A 25606-nucleotide genomic window follows, 5' to 3' on the forward strand; every position below is an offset into this window, starting at 1 on the left:
CATATATAAAAGTTTATATAATGACAAAACTGTCCCTGTGTGTCACTATCTGAACTGATAATGTCAGTTTTGTCATTATATAAACTTTTCTGTACATGTTCCAGAAGCAGTTATCACAAAAAATATACACAGACTAACATATAAGCCTGCACATGTTATAACCAGATGGTGACAGACAGGGACAATTATGTCATCATACTACAATATGCCAGCCAATACTATAAATTCTTATGGGCAAACAAAAATATTAGTTCATTACATGATATTCACTTGAAACAAAATATCAGTCTTATTCAGCTGCATCAAACACATGCTTCCTGTATGGAACTTGAAAAAGCAGAAATATGTCCTGCTGATAGTTAAATCCCAAGTACCATAAAACTAATGCAACATGAGAATAGACTATAAAGATTAGATCCTCTGTGGAGCATCCACTTGAAATTTCACACTTTAACATCTTTACATGGACATTATTTCCATACTTAGAAGAGAACATTTCAAACTAGGTTCTGTAACTTTCTCTATACCTGCCATATTAAACCACCACCTTGAAATGTATTACCATCAACATTATTTTGATGTTTTTTGCTATTATTTATAACAAATAACACAATCAAACATTTTTTACTTACCCCTCACTAAAACCATATTTTCACACCCATTCTCCCCTTTTTTTGTGTGTTATGGAATATTTAAAGAATATTTAAACATTTCAGTTCAATAAATCATAAGTATACCTGAAAGGGTTGGGAAAAATAATTCAGTAGTTATATTTACTATGCCTTTTACCTTTTCTTACTTTTCTTCATTTTCTTACCATCAGAATCTGAACTGTCTGATCCTACAGAGCAACAGGATTCGTACATTGTAGAATCCACAGGACTTCTTTTCCTAATATGTGAAATATCAGAACCACTATTGTAAATGTCAGAATTTGATGCTTTTGTTTCATCACTTTCTGAAGTATTTGCTTCACCCTGAAAATCTTCTTTTGTAGAAGAGTTATCACTGTCGTCTAATGGCTTAGATGTTTCCTGTTCTAATAAAACAGTTTCTGAGCTAGAATTTACTTCAAGAATTGGTGTCACTTCTCTATGTATCAGCTTATTAGATGTCTCCTCTAGTATTACAGGCATTAGCAAGCTTTTATCGTCATCAAAACAATTAGCATTAGATGTCTCTTCTGGAATTGAAGGCATAGGTGAGTTTGGTCCAGACAATGTAGGTATCATTAAACTGTCTGATGGATTAGGACCAGAAACACTATCAGATATATAACTCTGTGCATTATTAATAGATGTAAAATATGGTTTTGACACCGTAAATGCACTTGGTCCAGCAAAAGATGTACCCTGTTTCATTAAAAGACGAGGAACAGAGTTGTCAAAACTACTTGTCATGTCGGAGTCACTTGTTTCAAATCTTTTATTTTTATTCTTAAACCTGTTTAATTTGTTTCTTCTTTGACTTAGATTACTAAAAGGGTACTTTAAGATAAATGGTGTATGTAAGGGAGCTGTAGGACCACTTGAAGTGGTTTTTGTACTACCATAATGGCCACTAGGAATACCATGTTGTTTTGGAGATGTTGTCTTTGTTGCATGTCGTAGACCTCCCTTGCCAGTCTTTTTACTGTTTAGTAACTTAGTATTATCTTCTGAACTACTTAATTTACTATTTCCACGATTAATATTAAAGTGCAAACTCCCACCTAAGATATCTCGAAAAAAATTAGGTGGTCCACCAAGCTCCACTGTTGGAGTGTTATAAACATTTTCTTGTCTATCTTGTTCAATGGTTGTTTCAAGGGGTAGAAATGTTGCATCAGAAGAGCCAAACCTAAAAGAACAAAAATTTGAATATATCTGAAATAAAACTCAATTTTGAAAATCTTATCATTTAATCATTAAGAAAGTCTTATCAAATAGTTTTTTATCCAAGCTTGTGTACACTTTCAAAGACCTAGAAGCATTTTTATTACTTCTGTAAGCATACAATAATTTGCAAATAGAATTCTGTTTCACTCCTTAAAATACCCTACGACACTTTTACATCATATATGGAAACATTTATGACAATCTAATCAATGCATTAACACAACTTTGCAATATCACACACATTGTAATGATCAAACATATATTTATTTGAAACTCACAAAATTAAATAGTAGGAGGAATATATTTATATTGAAGGGAAAATCTCAAAAATTATATTCATTAATACTTAATTCTTCATAGTCAAACAAAAAATGTGCTGACTCAATATTTTATCATAAAGTACTAATACACTGTTCCTTAGAAAAAGAACAAGATTTAAAGAAAAATAAGAGCATACTCAAGATTAGCAGCAGAACCAATCTGAGGATTATACAATCTGTTGTTTAGCTGTGAAACTTTGGTATGAGGAAGATGAGGTTCTAATTCATCCCAGAAGAAATCCCGTTTTATTCTTGGATGTTGAGAATGAAGGTGATCAACAATAAGAAAAACAATCTAACAACAAAAGTGAAGTTTTTAAATTTGACTTTCAGGAAAATTGAGAAGTTATGGTTCAGAGTTATATCAATATAATGAGCATCAAACTGAACTGACTGAATGAAATGAAATTTTGTTCTAAATTTATTTTTAAAGAGCCAGTAGATAACCAAAAACAACATATGCATAAAAATTGTTGATTTCTCTCCAAATAACTGTTTAAAAATAACACAAAAAGAACAGTTGTAAAGAATATAAACGATCTGGTATACATATTTGTGTGTATAACTACTGCACTGCTGTGCAAGTGCTACACACACACACACAGTGCATTACTTCCTCTATCAAAAATAATTTTTTTGAGAAATTTACATTATTAAAATTTCATACACTTTTTTCTAAATTTTCATTAACTTCAAAAGACAGGATTTACAACTGTACTTATTGTATTACTTCAATAGTAAGGGAAATTATACATCTTTTCAAATGTTATTACCCTGAAAACAAAAGCATTAAAAAGAAGAAGAAAAACTAAATACATTACTTTAATAAAACTTATATAAAAAAATTAAATTCTTACATATTATAAAATTTGTTATACAACTACAAAATTAAAACATTTGCTCATTTTTGTGCAAAACTACTTGAGAAGTATCTGCGCTAACTGTCCCAAATTTTGATAAGACAGACGAAAGGGGAAAAGAGTTAGTCAAACTATGATCTGCCGATTCATGGATAAGAGTGGTATCTTTTTTTCTGGACGGGTGGGGGGAAAAAACAATGGAATCTTTATCCAAAATCTTGCTTTGTAAACAGTGCCTCCAAATTAAAACAATAGTCAATCTCTCTGGATGCTCTGAAATTACATTTAGTGAATAGTACCTGTATGTTTCTCTCCAGAGACCAATTTAGTTCAAAATCATCATCATCTTCTCCATATGGATTAATTAACTCTTCTGCCACCTTATAAAGAAAAATAAATTGCATTTTTGGTTTTCAGAGTAAAAAGTTTAAGCATATATTTCATAAAACAAATTAGAAATAAAATCCATGAAGAAATTAGTATTTCTACTAAACAATATTATCTTATGCTGACCAGTCTTAATTTTAGTTAGAAAAAATCTTGAACCTATGCCACTGCAACTGATTTAAAGAATTGTTGGATCTTACTTAAGAATGAATACCTTATTAGTCTCAAACATCACAGACATTACTCAGCTACTATGGGTCTAATAAATCACAATGTAACAGGCTTCTATATTTAATTTTAGGTGGTGATAAATCTAAGACCATTTGGTTTGGTTTTTCTTTCACTGACCCACCTTTAGCCATCCAACATAGAAAAAAAATTGTAGAAGTGTGAAAACAGGAATATACTGGTCAATGACATAACCTGTGTAGCCCAATTCAGGATCCAAATACTGCCGACCCATAATCTGAGCAACAAAATAAGTGTAAGTTGCTATGGTAACAACCTGAAAAACACAGTTACAGTTTTTTAAGACTTTTTATCAAATAATCTAAAGATATTTTGTAGTTAACAAAAAAATATTAAGATTTGGGTTGTCTGCAAAAAATTCTTACCAAATACTTTGAATCAAATAAAAGTGAGACAAGTTAACTAATTTGTTTTGAACACTGGTTTTGACTTAAAGGAAGAAGAAATTTGTTGTTTTCTAAATAAGTGAAGATTACATCCCAAATGTTCATTTTTAATATTCTGGATTTACTCTTCAAAATTGAAACAAGTACTAAAAATAAAAACAAATAAAAATTAAATATGATAAAAAATTTCTGTGATGTTTTATTATAAGATATTAAATAAACAGTTTAACTGCAGGAAAAAATAACTTTTATTTAAAATATTCATCCCAAAATAATTCAGGCACACACACACACCAAAATCTTCTGTTAGAGACACAGTAATAATTTGCATATATGCTATTAAATCATGAAAACAAGAAAAACAAATACTATAAATCCTGATCTCTTATTAAAATAGTGAATATCTTAAATTAAAAAATAATAGAACTAGGAATTTATAAACCTTGGATGGCTATAAAAAAGATAAAAGACTGTTACATCCATGGACAAAAAGAAAAAAAAAATGTTCGTTTGTTTGGGCTAGCTACTCTAGCTATCCCTAATTTAGCAGTGTAAGACTAGAGGGAAGTCAGCTAGTCAATCACTGCCCACTACCAACTCTTGGGCTACTCTTTTACCAATGAATAGTACAGTTGGCTGTCACATTGTAATGACCCCATGGCTGAAAGGGCAAGCATGTTTGGTGTGACAGAGATTCGAACCCAGAACCCTCAGATTACAAGTCGAGATTAATTTAAGTTTAACATAAGAGTTATGATTTATATAATTTATATAGAAAGAGTGTTACGTTTAGTTATTTTTCGAAGTGACGGCTTATGGTAAGTTTGTTTCTGTAACTGTTTACAAATCATACATTGTGTAGTTCAGTAGTTTGAATTGAAGATTGTTATATTATTGGATCTTGTTACTAGAACCTTCTAAGGTTTTTTTTCATTATTTTGTTTGAGTATTATTGTATCACAGCACTTAGTAGTGTGTGGAACATTCTAGACTTCTGTCAGGGTAAAATACACGTCAAAAATTTAGTTCTATATAGACAGATTTAGACTGCATGATTGTGAGAAATTATCATAGGCTGTTTTGTTGTAAAGAGCAGCAATAATAATTAGTCTTGTCAAATTAAGTTCTAAAATAACTGAACCAGCCTGTGTGGACTTTGACAAAAAAGAGAATTATTTGAAGCTCTGGCTGCAACTGTGATAACCAAAAGGGTAATAAATATTTGTATGTACATTTATTGTGTTTTAATATACTATTTTAAAACAAGTGGATGGTGTGGTGTTTGCTTATTGTTAGAAGTTATAACTTTTCCCCATTGAAAATGTATTTATAATACATACTTCTCACAAATGGCTATGCTCATTTAGTGCTGCCCTCTATATAAAACACATTTCCATTGGAAGGAATTGACTCATTTCAAGGCATCTCTCATACAAATCATCATGCATCAAACCTCCTCCCATTAAGTACAAAGAACTTTCATGATGCATGTGTTTCCTTCTATTCACTTCTACCAAACTATAGTTTTGAAAGAAAATAGATAGATTTTTCAGAGGGGAAGAAGGATAGGGAGTGTGAGAGGAGGTATGTGCTTATTAGAAATACATATTCAGTGCAGGAAAATTATAACTTCCAACATGGAACTTCTGCTCACATAAATAGCTAGGATTCTGCCTTGAATAAGTGTAGGTACTGTGAGGGAAAGAAAGAAGCATCCATTTAGACTGCCAAGATGAGACAGTCAGATTCTAAGATATGATGTGGGGAACTGCACCACTTCTGAACCAAGTATACTCTTAGCCTATTGTATAAAGATGCTGGATATATAACTGAAAGAGAACTATGGATGGAAAGTGATCTGAGCCCTGAAATAGATATATCTAAGTCAATCCCATGAAGCAGGAAATTGGGTAAGCAAAGGAGGTGGTCACAGATGTAGAAGAACTAGGATATGACAGACCACACATGACAAATCAACTACATCTAAAATCCATGCTGTTTTGGAACCAACATCCACACAGGGGTAGGTTAAGGATCATACCATCAGTAAGCCAACTACAATCCAAAACCCAGCCACAGGGTACTGATATACATGTGAGTGTAAGAAAGAGGTTCATACCAGTGGCAAATCAACTGCAATTTAAACCTAGTCAACTGATTGGGGTAGGAATGAGGATCACACCATATTTACCCCAAGTTCATGAGACAAGAAGGAATCTAGTACCCCCCTGACTCATGAGTGAGGCACACCTGAATTGGTACATTGATAGTCTTCAGTTTAGCACAAAGATAATAAACAGCCTGGAGAATGTTGATGAACAGATGAAATGGCCTGTACAGACAGAAAATCTTGATGGCAGGCTGGTAGCAGGATTCCAAACCATGGGGAAGGAAAAGGATACCAAGGTAAAAGGAGGTGTGGAAAGAAACTGGATGACAAGTTCCTGTGATGAAATTCAAACACAAGGAACTGTAGTGAAAATTTGCCAAAGTGTAATATTATAATATAGTCAAATTCCCATCAAACCAGAACTCCCTGTGTTAACAACATGACCATCAACGATGAATAAAATGACAAGAGATGTAAAACCCAGGATTGGAAAGGAATTGAAGCATGTCATTTCTCCAACTGTAATAAACATGAAACCAAAGAAAAATGGGTCAAATGCTGATGGACAGATTATACACATGATCAAAATACATGATCAAAAACATATCACCAAAAATATACAGAAATCCCCAAAAGAAAATAGCAACAAAAGTACTTAGGACAAGGTTGCATCATACTCCAGAGTATCCCAAGTACAGTGAAATCATATATGTAAAGCGAGAGCTGAAAACAACAAATGATCAAACATGAAGGTAATAAGGAATCACAGAAAAATGGAGAATTGGATAAAACATAATATAAATGAAAAATCATTTAGCAAAATGCCATATTCAGTGTAACTGATTCTGTAATATGGGTACAAAAAATATGACACAATCCAGCGATGTAAGAAGGTTCTCAAATCTTCATCAGCTTGAACAGATTCAGCTTGTTGAGGAGGATTGGTAGTTTACCCATATAACACTCAATCTCAGGAAGGATAAGAGCAGAGAAATCCAATAAGGGGTCTACCCCACTTGCAGCCTATGAAAACAGTGCTAGAGGTATAACATCCGGAGGGGGAACATGAACCTCACAATTCATTGTAGAAATATGTAAATCAGACAAAAGTGTTTAATGTAAAATATGTGAGTGTGAGAAAACAAAAAAGACTGGGAACTTAAGCTCAATTAAAAGATTTTTTTCAATGTAGAGAAAAATTGATTGATTGATTGATTGATTTAGTGTTTTATGGCACAAAGCTGCTAGGCTATCTGCACCAAATGTCCGTTAAAAAGGTAAAAACAAATTAAATGTAGTAAAATACAGAAAAGGAAATTAAGGTAAAACAAAACATCATTGAAAAACAGAAAAAGCATAAAACCAATGTTGACACCTACTTTACAACGTTAAGAGAGAAAGCAGAGTAAAACAAGTTGTAAAGTACTTTCTCCAGCAAAATGGTAATGATCATAACCCACCAGGAAGACTAACAGGTAAGTTCAAGAACCACCTTCAGTCACCTGAAGTTGGCCTTTTCAGTCCTGGTTCCAGGTTATGTGTCATAGCAGCCATTATCAAAGGGTAAAATAATAGAAGTTTTAAAATACATATAGCAAAATTGTAATAATGAGTAGCCAAATGTACAGTAAAAAAGGTAAAAGTAAGTAAATGTAGTAAAATTTGTAAAAGTAAATGAAGGTAAAAACAAAACAGCAATTAAAAACAGAAAACTGCATAAAACCAGTGTTGACATCCAGTTTATAAAGTTGTAAAGGACTTCCTGGAGCAGAATGGTAATGATCACAACCCGCCAGGAAGACTAACAGGCAAGTACCAGAACTGCCGTCAGTCACCTGATGTGGGTCTTTCCAGTCCTGGTTCCAGGTTGTGTGTCATTATGGCCAGTACCAAAGGGTAAAGTAATAAAAGTTTAAAAGACATGCAGCAAAATTGGAATAACAACTCGCCAGGATGACTAATGGGTAGTTCAAATGGATAGTTCAAACAACAGCATTAGTCACATGAAGTTGGCCTGTCCAGTCCTGGTGTCGAGTTATTTAATGTTCTGACCATTTTCCAATTTCAAATTGAACAAGAGAGATTGAAACTTTGAAAAGGAAAACACAATTAAAAAGGTGTAATGAATAAAAATCCAACACTTAAATGAGATTAAAAAGATTAATGGCCATTAAAAAACTAAAAACTTTATCAAGGTGGACAGTGTCACCATCACCAATAACACTGTCCAATGTTACAGATAAACCCTGGGAAAAAACATGTTTTTTAATAGTGCTGTTGTTGAGAGTCGTAATGATGACAAGAAAGTAAAATGTGGCTTACAGTGATTTGAGTGTTACACAAACTACACACTGGTGCAACAGTTCCAGATAAAAGAAAATGATGAGTTAAAAACTGTGACCAATGCGTAGTCTAGTTAGAACAACTTCCTCCTTCTGAACCTTATGGAAGCAAAATGGCCAAAGCCCAATATAGGGTTTTATTTGAAAGAGCTTGTTATCGCATAGCTCATTCCAAGTGGACTGCCAGTTGGCACGGAGCCGAGCCTTGAATACAGGACCATAGTACATGTACGGAATAGGCACAGTGGTTATAGTGCCGTAGCAGATAGATTTAGCTGCCGTGTCTGCAAGCTCGTTCTGCGAATACCAACATGGCCTGGTATCCAGAAAAACTGGATAGAAGTAGCAGTTAATGAGAAATGGGCCAGTCGGTTTTGAATATCAGCGAGAACAGGGTGTGAGCCAACATGTAGCAGCTCCAGGCCCAGTAGAGAACTAAGCGAGTCAGTATAAATAGTGCAGTTGGAGTACTGCTCAGCTTCAATATGATCCAGGGCAAGAGATATGGCAAACAGTTCAGCAGTGAACACAGAAGCTGTAGAAAGGATTCTGTGTGCAACCACCAAACCGCAGCAAACCATGGCAGAGTCAACTGAATTACCTGATTTGGAACCATCTGTATAAATTGGAACGGAATGATTGTTTGAAAGATGTTCATTAAATAAAAGATGGTACTTCCAATCTGGAGTATCTGCCTTTTTCAGATGACTGAATGAAAGGTCGCATTTGGGGGCTGCAATAAGCCATGGTGGGATGGGCTGACCTGTGGATTCTGCAATGTTATCCAAGGACAGACCCAATTCATCCAATTGCGCCTGGATACGAAGGCCAAAAGGAGCAATGGCAGATCGTTTGTTCTGAAAAAGTACGGCCCACTGAGGAAGGAAAACGCATCCCCAGGTGGGATGCTTTGGTAAGGAACGAAGTTTCAAAAAATATAGTAAAGATAGTTGCAAACGGCAAAGGTGCAGAGAAGGTTCATGAGATTCAATGTATAAGCTTTGAACTGGAGAGGTGCAGAGAGCCCCAGTGCAGAGTCAAAGTCCTTGGTGATGAATGGGGTCCAGCATCTTTAAGGCCAAGGGTCTGGCAGAGCCAGAGACCATTGATCTATAGTCGAGTTTTGATCGAACAAGAGCACGATATACCTTTAACATAAAACATCAATCTGCTCCCCAACTGGCAGTAGAGAGGACACGGAGGATGTTCAGTGCTTTTGTGCATTTGACCCGTAACTGCTTTAAGTGTGGTATAAAGGTCAGCTTACGGTCAAAGATAAGCCCCAAGAACTTGGTCTCAGGGACCACTGGCAGCGAAACTTCACTGATATGAAGTTCAGGATCAGGGTGAATACCCAATTGGCAACAAAAGTGCATGCAAATGGTTTTAGAGAGAGAAAAATTAAAGCCGTTCGCCATAGTCCACTTCAGTACACGATTGAGGGCAGTTTGTAGTTGCCGCTCAATATATCTCATGTTCGACAACTGACACGAGATGTGAAAGTCATCGACATACAGCCCATTTGCAACAGTGAGAGGGAGTTGTTCAGCGATGGCATTTATCTTTATACTGAAAAGTGTGACACTCAAAACACAGCCCTGAGGGACTCCAAGTTCCTGTACAAAAGAATGGGAAAGTGTCGAACCCACACAAACTTGGAATCTCCTGTCCATTAAAAATTTTTTAATAAACATGGGTAAATGGCTACATAACCCATATGTATGGAGGACTCACAAAATGCCATACCTCCATGTTGTGTCATAAGCCTTCTCAATGTCAAAGAATATTGATACAAGATGTTGGCATTTGAGAAAGGCTTCTCTGATTGATGTTTCAAGTCGAATTAGGTGGTCCGTGGTGGAGTGCTGTCATCGGAACCCACTCTGGGTGGGCAAGAGGAGGTTGTTTGATTCGAGAAACCAAACAAGACAAGCATTAACCATCCTTTCTAAAGTCTTACAGAGACAGCTCGTCAAAGCAATTGGAAGGTAGTTTGAAGGAATTTTGGGATCTTTCCCTGGCTTAGAGAAAGGTAAAATAATAGCCTTGTGCCAGGCATCAGGAAAAACATTCTCCTGCCAGATCCAGTTAAAGACAATTAGAAGGACATCAAGAGAAGCAGGAGATAGATGGTGCAGCATGTCAGAGTGTACATCATCAGGTCCAACAGATGTACTGCCAGACCGATGAAGGGCCATTTTCAGTTCCACCAGTGTAAAGGGACAATTATAGTCAAAGGGACAGTCAGTTTGAAAGGAAAGAGGTGAACGCTCTGCCCGAGTCTTGATGGCCAAGAAGGTGGAGAAACAAGCAGAAGTGCTAGATACCCGGTAAAAGCTTTCACCTAGATTATCAGCGATGCTCCAGACATCAGCCACCTCCTGACCATTAGAAAGTAAGATCGAGAGGGGGACAGAATTGTAGTGCCCACTGAACTTTCAAATCCTGTCCCATATGACATTGAAACTGGTGGTAGAAGATATGCTAGTTGTGAACTTAATCCAAGATTCCTTCTGGCATTGACGTCTTACCCACCTACCTTTCCACTTACCTTTCCACGGGGTCGTTGGAAAGCGATGCGGTTCAAAAGTGTGGGATATCTACAAAAAGTATCCCAGGCCTGTTTTTGAGCCTTCCGTGCTAAGTGGCAAGCAGGATTCCACCACGGACGAGGATATCGTGGAAAATGTGTCAAGGGTTTAGGAATACACTGAGCAGCTGCTTGTATAATACAGCCAGTTACCGCTGCCACACAGTAGTCTATTGATGGCTGATTCACAATGGCAGGATCAAGTTCTGCGAGAGCAGTGAAAGTGGACCAGTCTGCATGATCCAGCTTCCAATGGGGCATGTGGGTAGGGTGGCATCGACCATGGCCAGTCTCTCTCAAAAGTATAGGAAAATGATCACTGCCTTGTGGATTATTGTCAACTCTCCATGAAAAATGGGAGAAGAATGAAGGGGAGCAAACTGAGAGATCAATAGCAGTAAAGGACTGACTAGGTGCATGAAAATAAGTGGAAGAAACAGAATTGAAAAGAGAAAGGTTGTGATCAGAGAGCATATGCTCTACAGAGTGACCCCTCCCATCAATAACAGCACTTTCCCAGAGGGGATGATGTCCATTAAAGTCCCCCAAGAGTAGAAAGGGAGATGGCAACTGTTCAACGAGAGCATCAAGATCTGATTGATCATATGTCTCTCCAGGAGACAGTTAGAGAGAATATACAGTGATGGTATGACCCAAAGAAACACGGATGGCTACGGCCTCCAAGGGTGTGTTGAGTGACAAAAACAGGGTGGGCACACGCTGATCAACCAATAGTGCCATCCCTCCATGTACTCGTCCATCACACAGCCTGTCATTTCTGTACAGAGAGAACTGCCGAATGGTGACTGTATCAGCAGGTTTAAGAAATGTTTCTTGTAAGAAAAGACATACAGGATGGTAGGAAGCAATCAGTGTTTTTATATCATCCAGATTAAAACGTAAACCTCGACAGTTCCATTGTATCAAGGTGGCCATTTTTAATGATGGGTATGCGAAGTGGCTGGAGAACCCTTCTGTTTATGACCATGTCTTTTTTCCTTACTGTCCTTAGTCGGAGGAGGTCTATCAACCTCCATGGATCCTGTCCTGGGTCGATTGGGCAGGTCTTTGTTATTGGAAGGGGATTCCAGTGACTGAGGACGTGAACGAATGATTGTTTTGCCTCTTGGGGTGGGAGAATAAGATGTATCAGAAGAAATGCCTGTATATGAAACTGAAGGATGTGGATCTTGGGGTTTGTTGGAATGTATGGGAGGAACAGAGATGGGTGTGGAAGTCGATTCATCAACCTTTTTAACCATGGAGGTCAAAAGTCTTTTCATTTGTTTTGAAAAAGATTCTCTTGGAGGCAGAGAGAGATTTGTCTGCACTCCCACTGTAGTTGTGGAATGAAGTGCAGCAGCATATGTCCGAGATGGAGTAGCGGGCAGCAATTTCTGAGCCTTAGGATAACTAATGCTATGAGTTGTGTTCAAACACTGCACCTCTTTTTCCTCCAACCATTTTGGGCAAGAACGAAAGTAGGAAGGGTGAGAACCATTGCAGTTGATGCAATGTGGGTCCATGTCACATTCATAGGCATCGTGGTCCTTGCCACCACAACAAGCACATGTCAGGGAACCAGGACATGATGTCTTTGAGTGGCCCGAACCTCTGACACTGGAAACATCGGAGAGGGTTTGGAATGTATGGCCGTACCGTGCAAATTAGATAATCTGCCTTGATGGTGGAAGGTGCACATGATGATGTAAATGTCAAATCCACACTGAGAGGGTAAAGTAAAAAATAATAATGAAGAAATCCCACTTCAGCAATTAAAATCACAATTCACACAAAGAGCACCAAAAGTCAAATGTCTAAACATTAATACTGCCGAACAAGAAGTGACAGTTCAATAGAATTAAATAGAAGGAGATACATACTCTGATTGGTGGAGAGTTGACACATGATGATTTGCATGAGAGATGCTTGGAATTCAAATGGAGGGAAGGCAGAAGGTTTATGGTAAAAATATTTTTGCATATTGAGGGCATCAGTGAATGAAAGAAGGTGGCATACCATATCAGAATTTATCATCAACAAGTCACAGAAAACTACTGTAAAAAATTCAGCTTATACATAAAATGTGACACTTAATGACAAGAACAGTAATAACAGCATGTTTGTAAATCTTGAGTTCAAGTTATATTTCCTGAAGAGGATTAAAAGTTCTTTTTTAATTTTCCTTTTTGCTGTGTTTGTTTGTGTTAAACATTTTATTTATTTGATACACCCCTCTTTAATCAGTTTTATGTCAAAGTTTATGTTGGTGTTTTTTATGTAGTTTCTTGTGATTTTTAATTTCCATGCACAATTTTTTGGTTCCCATTTTTATTTATTTCATATTCAGGTATTGAAAAAATATTTTTGGTAGAATTATGAGCATTTAGTTGCACCTTTCTTTTTTAAAGTCAATTCATAAGAAAAGTTATCATTATGTTTTGAATTACTTTTGAAAATTAAGTTATTGCGTTACTTCATCTGAGTTTATGATACTTTGGTAAACCGTAGATTAGCATCACATCTAAATAATGCATTAAGAAAATTTTTTATATATTTTGGTTATGGAGGTATCACCCTCCAGATGTGGGGCTTTTGACAAAATGTCATTTATCAGAGCAATTTCCATGACTAGAAGGTGATAGAAAAAGAAATAAATGTATTTTAAATGTTAAATGATAAATAACTAGCAAGTATTATTACCTCTCTGTACTATACCTTTTACAGAAAAACATTCTCACTCATTGGTAAACCAACATATATTTAATCTGGCACATGTTTATCTTTAAAAAATGTAATCTACTCACCTGTGTATAAGCTAAAGGCAAACTTATCCAATCATAACTCAGCATTGTACCACACAATCCTCGGAACATCAGCATTTCCTGAGAAAAATTAAACAATTCACCAAATGATTTCCAACATTAAGTTATGAAATTAAAACTTCCTAGTGCATCATCATCAGTACCTAAACCAGAATAAAAAAAGAAAAGTAATAAAAATAAATACTTATGATTTGACAGTGTGTTCATGTACAGGCATTTTTTTGAATTATGAGTAATTTCTGACCAAAGCACATTGCCAACATAAATTAGAATTAGAAATTAGCTCAATAAATAATGTAGTTTACTCAGTATGCTTAACTAACTAGGACCTGCAATGTTAGAAAGCATATGTATACAATGGGTAGAATGTATTAATTCATCAGTTAAAACAATTTTGCTGTTATTATTAGTTAGCCACAATCTTAAGAGGTCAGTCCTAATTACATATACTAAGCTAGCAATGAAAACAATAAATGTAAAGTGCACATGCACACACATATTTATATAAGTATCATAATAAACAAAAATAAAAATATATTACATACATTATGTGTTAAATATTCAAGCAATACCGTTTATGAATTTGATTTTAAAGAAAAAAATGGCATGTTTATATTAAATTGAAACAGGTATCCACAAGTTGAAATTTCTAGCTTACACAAAGATATATTTTCAGCATGAGATGATATTTTTATCTTTACTTACATTAGACCATTAATATTGTACACATTTATCTCTTTTTGTAGGTATAACAGCTTACATTTAGCAGAGCTTGCATCTGAATGGAATCCTTATTACGCCTTTCTTTTCGAGCTCTTACTGTTAGAGCAGAGAACCACTGAGCAGGAAGCCACCATTTTGTACTTAGTTGGTTTTTTAATTTATCATACTGTTTCTTTTCTTCTTCAGTCATTAGACCTGATATAAAGGAAATTGTATAACACAGAAGGGTTGCTTTAAATACAAAGATATTTCTAATTAATGAGAGTACAATGGATTCTGTGTAAACTATTATAACACTTTTAAAATAAATACTTGCAGATTAAACTTATGCTAATTCAGTCACTTCAGGTAATTTCCAGTTTAAGAAAACATTTGCTTTTAACTTTTTTTAATCTCTTTAACATTTAACATATAGTTACACTGTACAGCCTTGCAGATCAGTTGCCAATATCTGTGTATACAACTGTTCAATGCAAACCATTGACTTTTCTTGTTACCTCTTCAATCGATAGATATGTCGTGGCTCAATCATAAACATTTCTACAGAACACAATAAAAATGTTTTTCTGAGCTCCATGATTATTAGAATCTGCATGTTTAAAATTTCTTTATGAATTTAAATGATGATTTAAGACAAAAAAATTACTATTTCGCCTTCACAATGTAAGGCCTAGAAAAATATAACCTTTGTAGTTAAATGCCTGTAAGTAGTACTAACAAAATATAGTCATCAATAAACATACAACATTTCATAAAATAAATTATGTATAGAAAAAAGTTAAGTGCTCTATGCAATTTATTATAGGATTTAGAAGAGGCTAGCTTAAAAGAGATATGTATAAAAATAGTTAATTTTTGACAATAATTTTTTTAAGTTTTAATTATGGCAGGTGTTTTAGTTGTACAAGAAAGAAATTTCCCTCAACTGGAGTTTTCAAGGATATTAGTACCCCTATTTTTCCCCACTTGTGATGATTACGTTTAACTAGATGGTTTAACAAGGGGATTTCTGATTAACAGTTTGTGGGCTGAAATTATTAAATTTGAAAGGGATTTGAGATTTGAATCCTGGTTTAAAATCTTTAGAAACAGCTTGTAACAGAAAAGATGCCAAAGTGAAAGCAAACATAATGAAGTGTGTGGAACAAATTCAGCAGGACACCTCCACAGTTAGCCACTCCAGTGGCTTGGAACTGACATACACCACTTGAAGAAAGGGTGGTGAAAATGTGTAGGAGAGTCCAGAGGAATGTCATCACCTGAGACAGTGTAATGGGTGATCATGAAACCCTACATATTTTGAAAATTGAACCATTCCAATTTATTCACTCAAGATATTGCAGGGATAGACAGCTATCCCTTTCTGCTTTATCCATGAATTCCACGAGTGGTAAGGTCTGGAACAGGAAAGTTTATGAAATACTACTGCGAGGCTATTCACCTTCAAACAATTTTATGGTGAACATTGGGAAGCCGTAGAATGGAAATTGCAAGTCAACATGGTTGTATCATGTAGATTTCAACTATGGAATACCTTGCCAGGCACCGCTTGTCACTGAGTGAAATCCATGTAATGAAGGTATGAAAGACAAGCCCTTAAAATAAAAGAAAGCATTGATATAGACTTATCCAATCTTAAAGTCACACAGAAGCTTGAATAAATTATTCCAAACAAACTCTTATGGGAAGGAGACAATGAGGAATAAGCCAACTGGATCAAACAACAAACCCAACTGATGAGGGTAGAAGGGGATGGATCTCTAGGTTGCCATGGAAGGAAGCCGTGCTGGCAATATAGCAATGAAGAGCATGCACCAGACATAGAATATTTTCTGGATCAAGATGAGGGTAGAGATGAGAGAGAGACAAAAGGGAAACAGATGCAAGATATGAGTTATTCTCACATGCTACTGAAGTTTTCAGGAGGAAGAAATGATTTGAATAAAGGATAAGATAGATATGGTGGTAAAGTGTTCATGTAATATAAATAGTGAACAAGTCAGACCATCAAAATTAAAGGCCAAAACAAGAAGGAAATGCACTTTAGCAGTAAGATGAATCCTAGAACATGAGGAAAGATTTCAAACAGAAGTAAAGTAAGGGAAAGGAGGACCATATTAACATTCCAGTCCAGAGGAGGAGGTCATTGGAATGATGACAAATCAGAAAGAAATGGATTAACATGGTAAGGATAAGTGAAGCAAAAACTCTACAGTAATGAAAAAGGCAAACTATTGGATAAGGCTGCCTGATAGAATGAAATCAAAGAGACCAAAGACCCCCAGTTAAAAGCCATGTTAGGAACTTGGGCACACCAACTACAGTAGATCGAGCTGCTGGAAATCCCCAAGAAGGGGATCACGCGTGAAAGAATTTTCACTTCAACTGATGTACCTCCATGGAAGGAGGACATATGGGTCAAGCTAAATGGAAAACTACATGATGGGAAAAACCTGATCTCCTTGCCAAGGATTGGACAAAAGTCAAATGTAAAGACAGAAGAAATGAACTGTGGGATGTAGAACTGGTTATTGGGATTGACAAAGAAGGGCAGAGGTTAAGGGAAAGAGTACAGGAAGGAAATTGGAGTTTGTGCAAATGAGCAAACCACATCTGTGAGGATGAGAAAACCTACATAAAGCTTTCTCTACCAATACCAGCCATTTTTACATATATATTGAGCAAGCCACAGTTAATCCAGCCAATAGGGAGCTATCAGAAAGACTTGGCATGAAGTTGTATAGATTAGGGCAACCATCAAATGAAGCAATCACATAGGAGGATAAACAAACATGAATTTAGGTGATCAATCTTGATTGAAGGCATTGAGAGCTAAAGCATGAGGATGAGGCTCTGAGAACTAAAAGATGGGTATTTTGTGATTCAGGATGGCACTAAATGCATCGATGTGAGGAAAACCCTTCCAATTGCAAAACCACTAGATAAATCTTATTAGGGCAGATAAAAATGATCCACCACAAAGTTGAAGCACCCAGAACATGTCATGCAATAAATGAATGTGGTGCATGTGAGCCCAACAGAGGAGATCCAACGTATGAAAACATTGGGATTTCAATTGGATGCTACCTTGATGATTGATATATGTCATCAACATTGATTTGTTGGAATGAGTCATCACCAGACAATGTCTGGTTAGAAGTAGGAAGTGATCCAAAGTCTAATGGATGACTAGAAGCTCAAGGAGGTTTATATGTAAGGACTGCTTGTCAATAGACCAATGAACTAAAGCATCCTGATGACTGACCTATGAACCCCAGCTTTAAAGAGATATATCCATAAACAGATATAAATCTGGATGACAAAGAAGAAGCAGGATATCACCGATGTACTATTCTTGTCCAATCACCAAAGTAGATCATTCACTAGAAAAAGAGGAAGAATAATAGGGGCAGCCAAGGAATCTTGAGAAGGGTTCTATTGATCACACAGAGTCCACTATAAAGAAGATATATGTGTATGACCAAGTGAGTTCAGTGTTGTCATGGAAAACCATTTCACCAAAAGTGATGGAACCTTGCATGCAGAAAGGAGAGGACAAGGTGTGGTGAACCAACAATTCCATGGAACAAATTCAGAAAGGAGAAGGTTAAGCTCAGCTGAGGCGAGTATTACAAAAAAAAAATCTATAAGAAAAAGGTATGGGGAATGATGGAGGTAGAATTTTTCCAATTGGATTAGCAAGCTTACCTAATGTAGCTGACGAGTATGGCTTAATGATTGCAGTGTGGAGTGGGCCAAAAGAAGCCATTAATTCATATAATAATAAAAATTCAGCAACAGAGCATGAAGAGGAAAAGCAAAAGCCCTGATCACCTAACAGAAAACACAAGGTGCAGAAACAATCTCAAAGAGTAGGATGCAAAAACTGGTACACCACAATGTGATGGATGAATCAAAGATATAAACAAGACAGTGCTGTAATGAAAATATGTAGATAGGTACTGGTGACATCCATCTTGGTTATCTATAAAACTGGATAAAATACCAACCAGAGGGTGAGCTAGAACTCCATGGTGAAACAGGGAGGGTGAATGAAGCAACTGAGGTAGGACAAACTGATGACAAGCCTTCAGTCCCTAGTTTTTGGGAACAACAAGTAATCTGGAATAAAAACCCAGTGACTGATTGGGAACATGCTCATTGGCCTGTTTAGTAAGGAGGTGCTGAACCAATTTTGATAGACACTGACAAATCAACTGGTTCCTGATGAGAAAAAAAACAGGGAAATGGGTTTAGGAGACAAGAGAGTGTGGCAAGAAACTGGACATCAAATTCTTCCAACAAAATTTGAAGAACAAAAACGTTGTTTACAAATGAGTGCCACTAATAAAGACCACAAAACAAGTTTCTACTGGATCAGAGCTCATTGAGTAGTCATCGGTACTGTTGGTGACATCATGTGCATCATCAAAAAAATGGCAAGTTGTGGCACCTCAAGACAAGAGACAGGCACAGGTTAGAAAAGGGGAGAATGGGAAACTATAAATGGTGTCAAACGTGGCTCCAACTGTGATAGACAGGAAAAGTTAGACTGTTGTTGGACCAATACCACCCAAGATTCCAAAGACTCCAGTATCATATAAAAAATGAAATGCTTTAGAAATGGAGCCATACATAAATCCTGGAGATAAGCTATAAGTAAATGGGCCCTCCATAATGCAGCATCGCAACTCAGAAGGATCTAAAAAATGAGAAATCACATGTATAATGCCAGAGGTGAAGGCAACAAATGACCCAACATGGAGGTAAGGAGGGAGAGAATACCCCTCAAGAATCTCAGATAGGAGAAGAATAATGGAGTAAGATGTAGACAGGAAAATTGGGCATGGGATAAACTGGTAAAACAGAACCTAATGGTTGTTAACCAAGATGTACGATGATAAGCAAGGGCAGATTGATTCACAGCCTCTGAGGGACAAGGCATGCTAATTTCATAATTTAACTGGAAGGTGAATTGTTCAGCATGGAACCAAATGTAAGGGAAGGGGAAAATCAACTATGATTGGAAAATATGTTTATGTAGTAAAGAAGGTCGTGTGGCATAAAAAATAGGTGCAAGGGGTAAAATATCACACACCTGAGAAATAAAGTAAAAAAAAAAACCATGGAAGGCATGGCAAAATCAGAAGGTGAAAACAAGGGATAAAAGTCCTTCTCAGCCTGAACAGGTTCCAAATGTTCACAAGGAAGTGAGATAAAGTCTGGAGATAGAGGTTGCCCACACCTGAGGATTGAAATAATGCACCTGTCAAAATGAATACTATCCACAGTAGTGACATTAACTGCATAATGTCAAAAAGGCAACTATAATGAGATAGAATTAAGATAGTCCTAAAGAAAACTATGTAGTTTATAAAGTATAACCACTTTGTGTAAAAAACTGAAATCACATTTAAAAAGAAACATCCAAGCACAAGTGCTGCCAAATGAAAAGTGATAGTTTGTATAAAAGTAGTCACATGCATCACTTGAGTATTACTAAATTCCCATTGGTGAGAGGTGACATGATGATTTTCACATCTGGATCACTTGATTCCAATATGGTAGGAAAAAGGCTTGTGGCATGCCTAAAGAAACAGTTCACATATAGGGGGCAGCAATGAATGAGAGCAACTAATCTTGTGAAAAGAGAGAAGTACTGTATCAGAATATTGTCTTCTTGTGCCAAGGTCACCACAAGTACTTTGCTTGCAGCAATAAGCATTCTTGTTACGAATGTTCAAGAATGACTGCAAAATGTATTAACTACCATTGTCTAAAACGTCAGTAACTAACACAAGAGAAACTTAGGAACCCAATAACACACTTGAGCTGAAACAAGGATATCAGTAGTCCCATCTCTTAAGCTTCTCACTACTTCTGATGTCAGTTTACTTTTTCAGAATATACTAAGTCCTTCTTCAGAGCCAAAAATAAATAAAAGTTAATCTTGTTAGCCTTTTGTGGATTTTGTTGCATTTATTGCAAAAACATCCAAAAGCTGCTTATGTGCTCTGCAAGACATGGAAAGTATACATATTTTAACAAAAAAATCCTAGAAATAATTGAATTTTAATAATTTTGACATAGTTTACTGCAGAATCATGATGCTGTATTTTAAATCATTTCTGTAGAATGTGCAAGGTATCATAGTTCTTGATGCTTAATTCAAATACAATATTGCTACTTGGACTTCTCTTCATAATATATATAAATAAATCATTGTTACAAATATTTCTTTCTGGTTAAGCTGTTCACTATATAGTACAATTTCCTGTTGGTTTATGTTTAAAAAGACGTGACATCTAATTTTAATCTATAGCTAAGGCCAAACTCTCATTTAGAGACCATGGATGTTCAGATTTCATTCCTTTTATATTTCTGAGAGTTGAGATATTTAAAAAGTATTTTATTTCAATAATCTGCTTCTCTTCTACCAGATTTTTCACCATATATGTGATGATTTCAATGCACATAGCACTTGAGGCTTGACTTAATCTGATACAAAATGGTGACCACAGCCCACCTGCATAAACCAGCATTATGAGAAACTTCCTTGTCTAGATCTGATGATTATCTCACACTCATAAATGGTCAATGTTCTTGGAGTATGGTAGTTGGTACATTCAGTAATTATGATTTCTCACCTTGTCACAGCATCTCTTACAATCACTAGAACATTGATATATGCTCCAGTGTACATATTTTTGAAAATACATTAGAGTACTTACTTTTCCTATGTGTACTCCAAGTTATAATTTCTACTGTCTACTGCAGATGACAACCAGTTCACAGATTTACCAATTAAACCTGCTACTTTTACTTCTCACCTGACTAAATCTTGTGGCCTGTTTCATCTCAGTTTGCTTTGGTGAAGAATTTAATACTCACTCTTCTTCATCCACATGTCTTGTTGTTTAAAAGGGTATCATATCACAAACTATATATTCAGGTTAAAATTTATCTTCAAAACCAGAATTGTGTTAGATGGAGAGATTTCTGTTCAACCTTCACTAATGATACTTCAATTTTTCATGTTTGGAATGTTTAAAATTTTGCCCAGGTATTTTGAGCATCACGTAATGTTTTTTAGATTGGTGATAAGCCTATTGGAACTCACTCAAGAGAAGTGTTAGGTCTTTAATAGATTCCTTCTTTCAAAACTTGGTGTCAATGCTGTACTCAAGAAGACCACACAATTTTCTTAGCTCCTGAAGACTTCAAATAAAATTCCTTGGATTGTTTAAACATTCAATTAGTATTTCTGAGTGTAAATCTATTCTTATTTAAAAAATCCTGCAGTGGGTAGTGACACTATTTCTTATTCCTTGTTGCAACATTTTTTGTCCATATTCTTTTACTTTCCTTTTTAATTTGTATAATACTGATTATGCATCTCAACTTATTAACACTTTAAGGTCCTACCTCTTGCAAAGTCCAAAGAAGTTCTAAAGGTTTCTTTTCACCATCTCATTTCTTTGACATCTTATGTTGCCAATTCTTTGGAAAACAATAAATTCTCACATTAACAGGTTACAAAAAAAGTGAAAATGTCCTTTACTATTAACCAACCCAACAAGAATATTTAGTCATGACTTTGTCAAAAAGCAACATCCTCTACATTTGTCTCAGGTATCAATGCATCCCTATATTCTGTATGGACCAAAAGCTTCTTTGGAAATTCTAGTCTTGACTATATGATCAAAAATGATGGTTATAACTTTCTCACTTTGAAAACTATCAGCATTCAGATCAAGAATAGTTAATCCTCTGTTTATGAGCAATATAATATAGTTGCTTATGGCTCCAAATTCAGATCCACTCTTTTTGGTGCTATGTTATATGATATTAAACTCTTATGCTGTGGTGTTTCAGCAGGAGTTTAGAAAAATATGTTGCTGTCTGGAAGCAAAGAAAATTTTAAGAATATTGGAATTGTATGCTCCTCAATAAAGGAAATTTTAATTGTAATGATTTCTGAGAGCTCTGAGTGATAGGTCTAATACTGTACCTCTAAAATGTTGATATATTATTTTCCAACTACTGAAGCACATTTGAATATAATTGTTCAACATTTTGAAAGTGACAGCCAATTGCTATTTGGAGTCACTGCAGATAAACAGCTCACCTGCTAGCTTTAAATCAAAATTTATATGCCAAATGTTGCCAATATCTCAGCTTACTATGTACTGTCATGAGCTTTTCTTGGGGCGTTAATACACTAAAACTTCATTTTTACCGATCCTTTAATAAATCCCAACTTTATTCTGGAAGTGTCTTTTTATAATACACTGTGCTCCCTGTTTTTCTTTAGGTTAGTTAGGTTTATTTTAAACTGCATCTTTTCATATCTACCTAGGGAACTAGAAGTGAACTGTATTTTCTGCTTTGCAAATTGTTGCCTCTGAACCTGAACTCCACAACTTTTTCTTGGGCATGAATGATTTAATTTTTCAATGGTTTGTTCCTCTGAAGTTTTACCATTTTAGCTAAGAATTACCTTTATTATGGTTGATGTGCACAAATATCCTATGCTCTACTACCCTTGATTCCACCAGACAACCAAACTCTCTGGCTTTTTAAAATTTCTCCTATTTTTATGGTTTTGGAGTGAGCCCTGGATAAATTTTTCTTTAAGTTCAATTTCTTTCACATTATTACAAACTTCTTTATGTTTGTACAAATTATTTATATATCTTTACAGATACTTCCTTCAACCCTCTCGGCCAAACAACTACCTGGAAGTTTTGTGTTTGTTCTATTGCAATTTCAAGATCATTTAAACATTCACATTCTACTTACATTTTTAAAGTAAAATTCTGGTCTTGTCACTTAGTTGGGTTCTTAATGAGGGAGTTAGTTTATCATGATGCTTTCTTTTCTGACCCTCTCAGCACTCTTCAAACTATATCTTCTCCACTTCCTAGTGCTTGCTTTCTGGATAGTTGGTAACCTATAGCAATGAGTATGTTGGTCACCTTGGAAAGTTTGTTCCACGAAAATATATTCTATTACTCACTTATGCCAATCAGGATTTTCACCAGACTTGTTGGTCAAGCTTATTCACTCATTGTATGCTCCAGAACTCTAAATATTTTATTTTTAGAATATTGCTTAATCTTTTATAATCTTCTCTCCTTCTTTAAAATAGGTTAATATATTAGTTTATTCCAGAGTATGCCTCGGTGTGGTCTTTGATCAACCTTAAACAAAATTCAGATTCTGGAATCCTCTTGTTAGAATTGTGTTACTACTTCAAAAGCCATCTTTATTAGAATATTTTGCTTTCTTGTTCTTGGAAAAATATCTTATTGAACGATTAAAACACCACATTCCAATCTTTTATGCTTTCTACTACAGTAGGTATTACCAGCCTTTCTCCAAAATATAGAAACTCTTTACCAATTTCATTTCATCATATTAATCACTGTTCCAGTTTCTGATTCTTCATGACTATTATCTCCTGATGTGGATGAACAATTAGGCCCAGTAACACTACTCAAACAAAAAGAAAATTGAAGTGACAGATGCTTGAGAATAAGATAATAGAATGGACATTATCATCAAGACTTGAAACTTGGTTAAAAGTATTAAAAGTTATGTTTAATTAGAGAGTTTGCAAGGGTTATATTATCAGATATATTTTTGTCATTAATTTTCAAAGTTAGGTTTTTACTTTAAGGTTATTTTTCCTAACTTGTTCTATCAAAGTTATATTATGGAATTAGGAGTCCTTTTAATGAGCCTTGTTTTGGAATTTTATATTCTCTTTTTATTTGTGAAAGTTCAAATAGATATTTTGTATACATATGTTAAAGATTCCTTTTCTTTTTCACCAGAGGTAACACTGAAAATAAAATCTGTGATGTTGGTCTACTGTATAATACTAAATAATGAATTCAATGAAATATCATATTATCCACATGCCTAAACTAATTTAGGTTACTATATGGTGAAGTAAAATGGACTAAAAACACTATGAATAGATATTTTATTTTCAATAACCCTGAAATGAATGTCTTCTGTTATTTTTGGGTAGAATAAATGATCCATTACATGTCTTGTATGCATACAGTTTGATTCTCAGACAATTTTACTAAGAAAAGGTAGAAAATTAACTTTGTCCTCATGTGAATTGATTTTATGTTCAATGTAATCAGTATACCAGTTTCATAATACATTCAGCAAATATAATTTCTTTATCTAAAAACAACAACTGTAAATGATTAAAAGCAACAACAAAATGTGACACGGGAAATAAAGTTAATCATTAAGTTGTGGATTAACCTGCTTCTAATAAATGATCCTCTGTTGGGAGACGTTTCTTGATAGCTGTACTCACAGCTTGGAAAGTGAAAACCTGCATCAATATTAAATAACGACCTAGGGTTCTTCTTATCATCCTACTTCTTTCATCAGCTCCATGAACAAAACTCGCTATCATTAGGGCCGTTCTGAAATAAACGGATATTAAACTTGGTTAATTTTACATCAAAGAATGAAGAGGTTTTATTACGTTATTACTATTACTATAAACCACATGCCTTAGCTTAGCCAGAGAGGAAGCAAAAGACACCAAGGACAGTCTCCTTAAATAAACTGTTCTTCATAAAGCAACCCTCCATACAACAAATTCATACCACCGCCTAAGAGTCTAGACCTTCTTAGCCATTGACAATGCAAAATTACACATTATGTCTCTTATAAATCCTCTTAACCCAACGTAAGAAGCGACTATATTTAGTAACTTGCAAAAAAAAAAAAATTTGAAATTTTTTGCATTGTTTCTATATTTTCTTGCATGTTTTTATTAAGTGTTAATACCGCACAAAGTACAAAACCTTTTAGTCAACTTTCTTCACTTATCTTAAAACATGTTAATTTTAGTATTCCTGTGTTCTGTTAAATTTCTGTAACTATAATTCTCTATTTTTGAA

The 25606-nt window shown here is 35.2% G+C and overlaps 1 protein-coding gene across 3 annotated transcripts in view; it reads right to left on the reverse strand.

The window, feature by feature from the left end:
• Positions 1-202: 202 nt before the first annotated feature.
• LOC143232531 (bestrophin-2a-like) overlaps positions 203-25606 on the reverse strand; it is a 37230-nt gene continuing 11826 nt past the window's right edge. For 2 of the 3 annotated variants that reach the window (XM_076468105.1, XM_076468106.1), the window contains exons 4-10: positions 24957-25123; positions 14707-14864; positions 13929-14006; positions 3797-3949; positions 3357-3437; positions 2335-2492; positions 203-1839 (exon numbers count right to left, since the gene is read on the reverse strand). In XM_076468105.1, the coding sequence (XP_076324220.1) occupies positions 786-1839; positions 2335-2492; positions 3357-3437; positions 3797-3949; positions 13929-14006; positions 14707-14864; positions 24957-25123 (1849 nt within the window). In that variant the 3' untranslated portion in view covers positions 203-785. Of the gene's footprint in view, positions 1840-2334; positions 2493-3356; positions 3438-3796; positions 3950-13928; positions 14007-14706; positions 14865-24956; positions 25124-25213; positions 25356-25606 lie in introns of those variants that run through there. The other variant, XM_076468107.1, reaches the window with a different exon arrangement.

Source organism: Tachypleus tridentatus, chromosome 11, assembly GCF_004210375.1.
Source record: "Tachypleus tridentatus isolate NWPU-2018 chromosome 11, ASM421037v1, whole genome shotgun sequence".
NCBI lineage: Eukaryota > Metazoa > Arthropoda > Merostomata > Xiphosura > Limulidae > Tachypleus > Tachypleus tridentatus.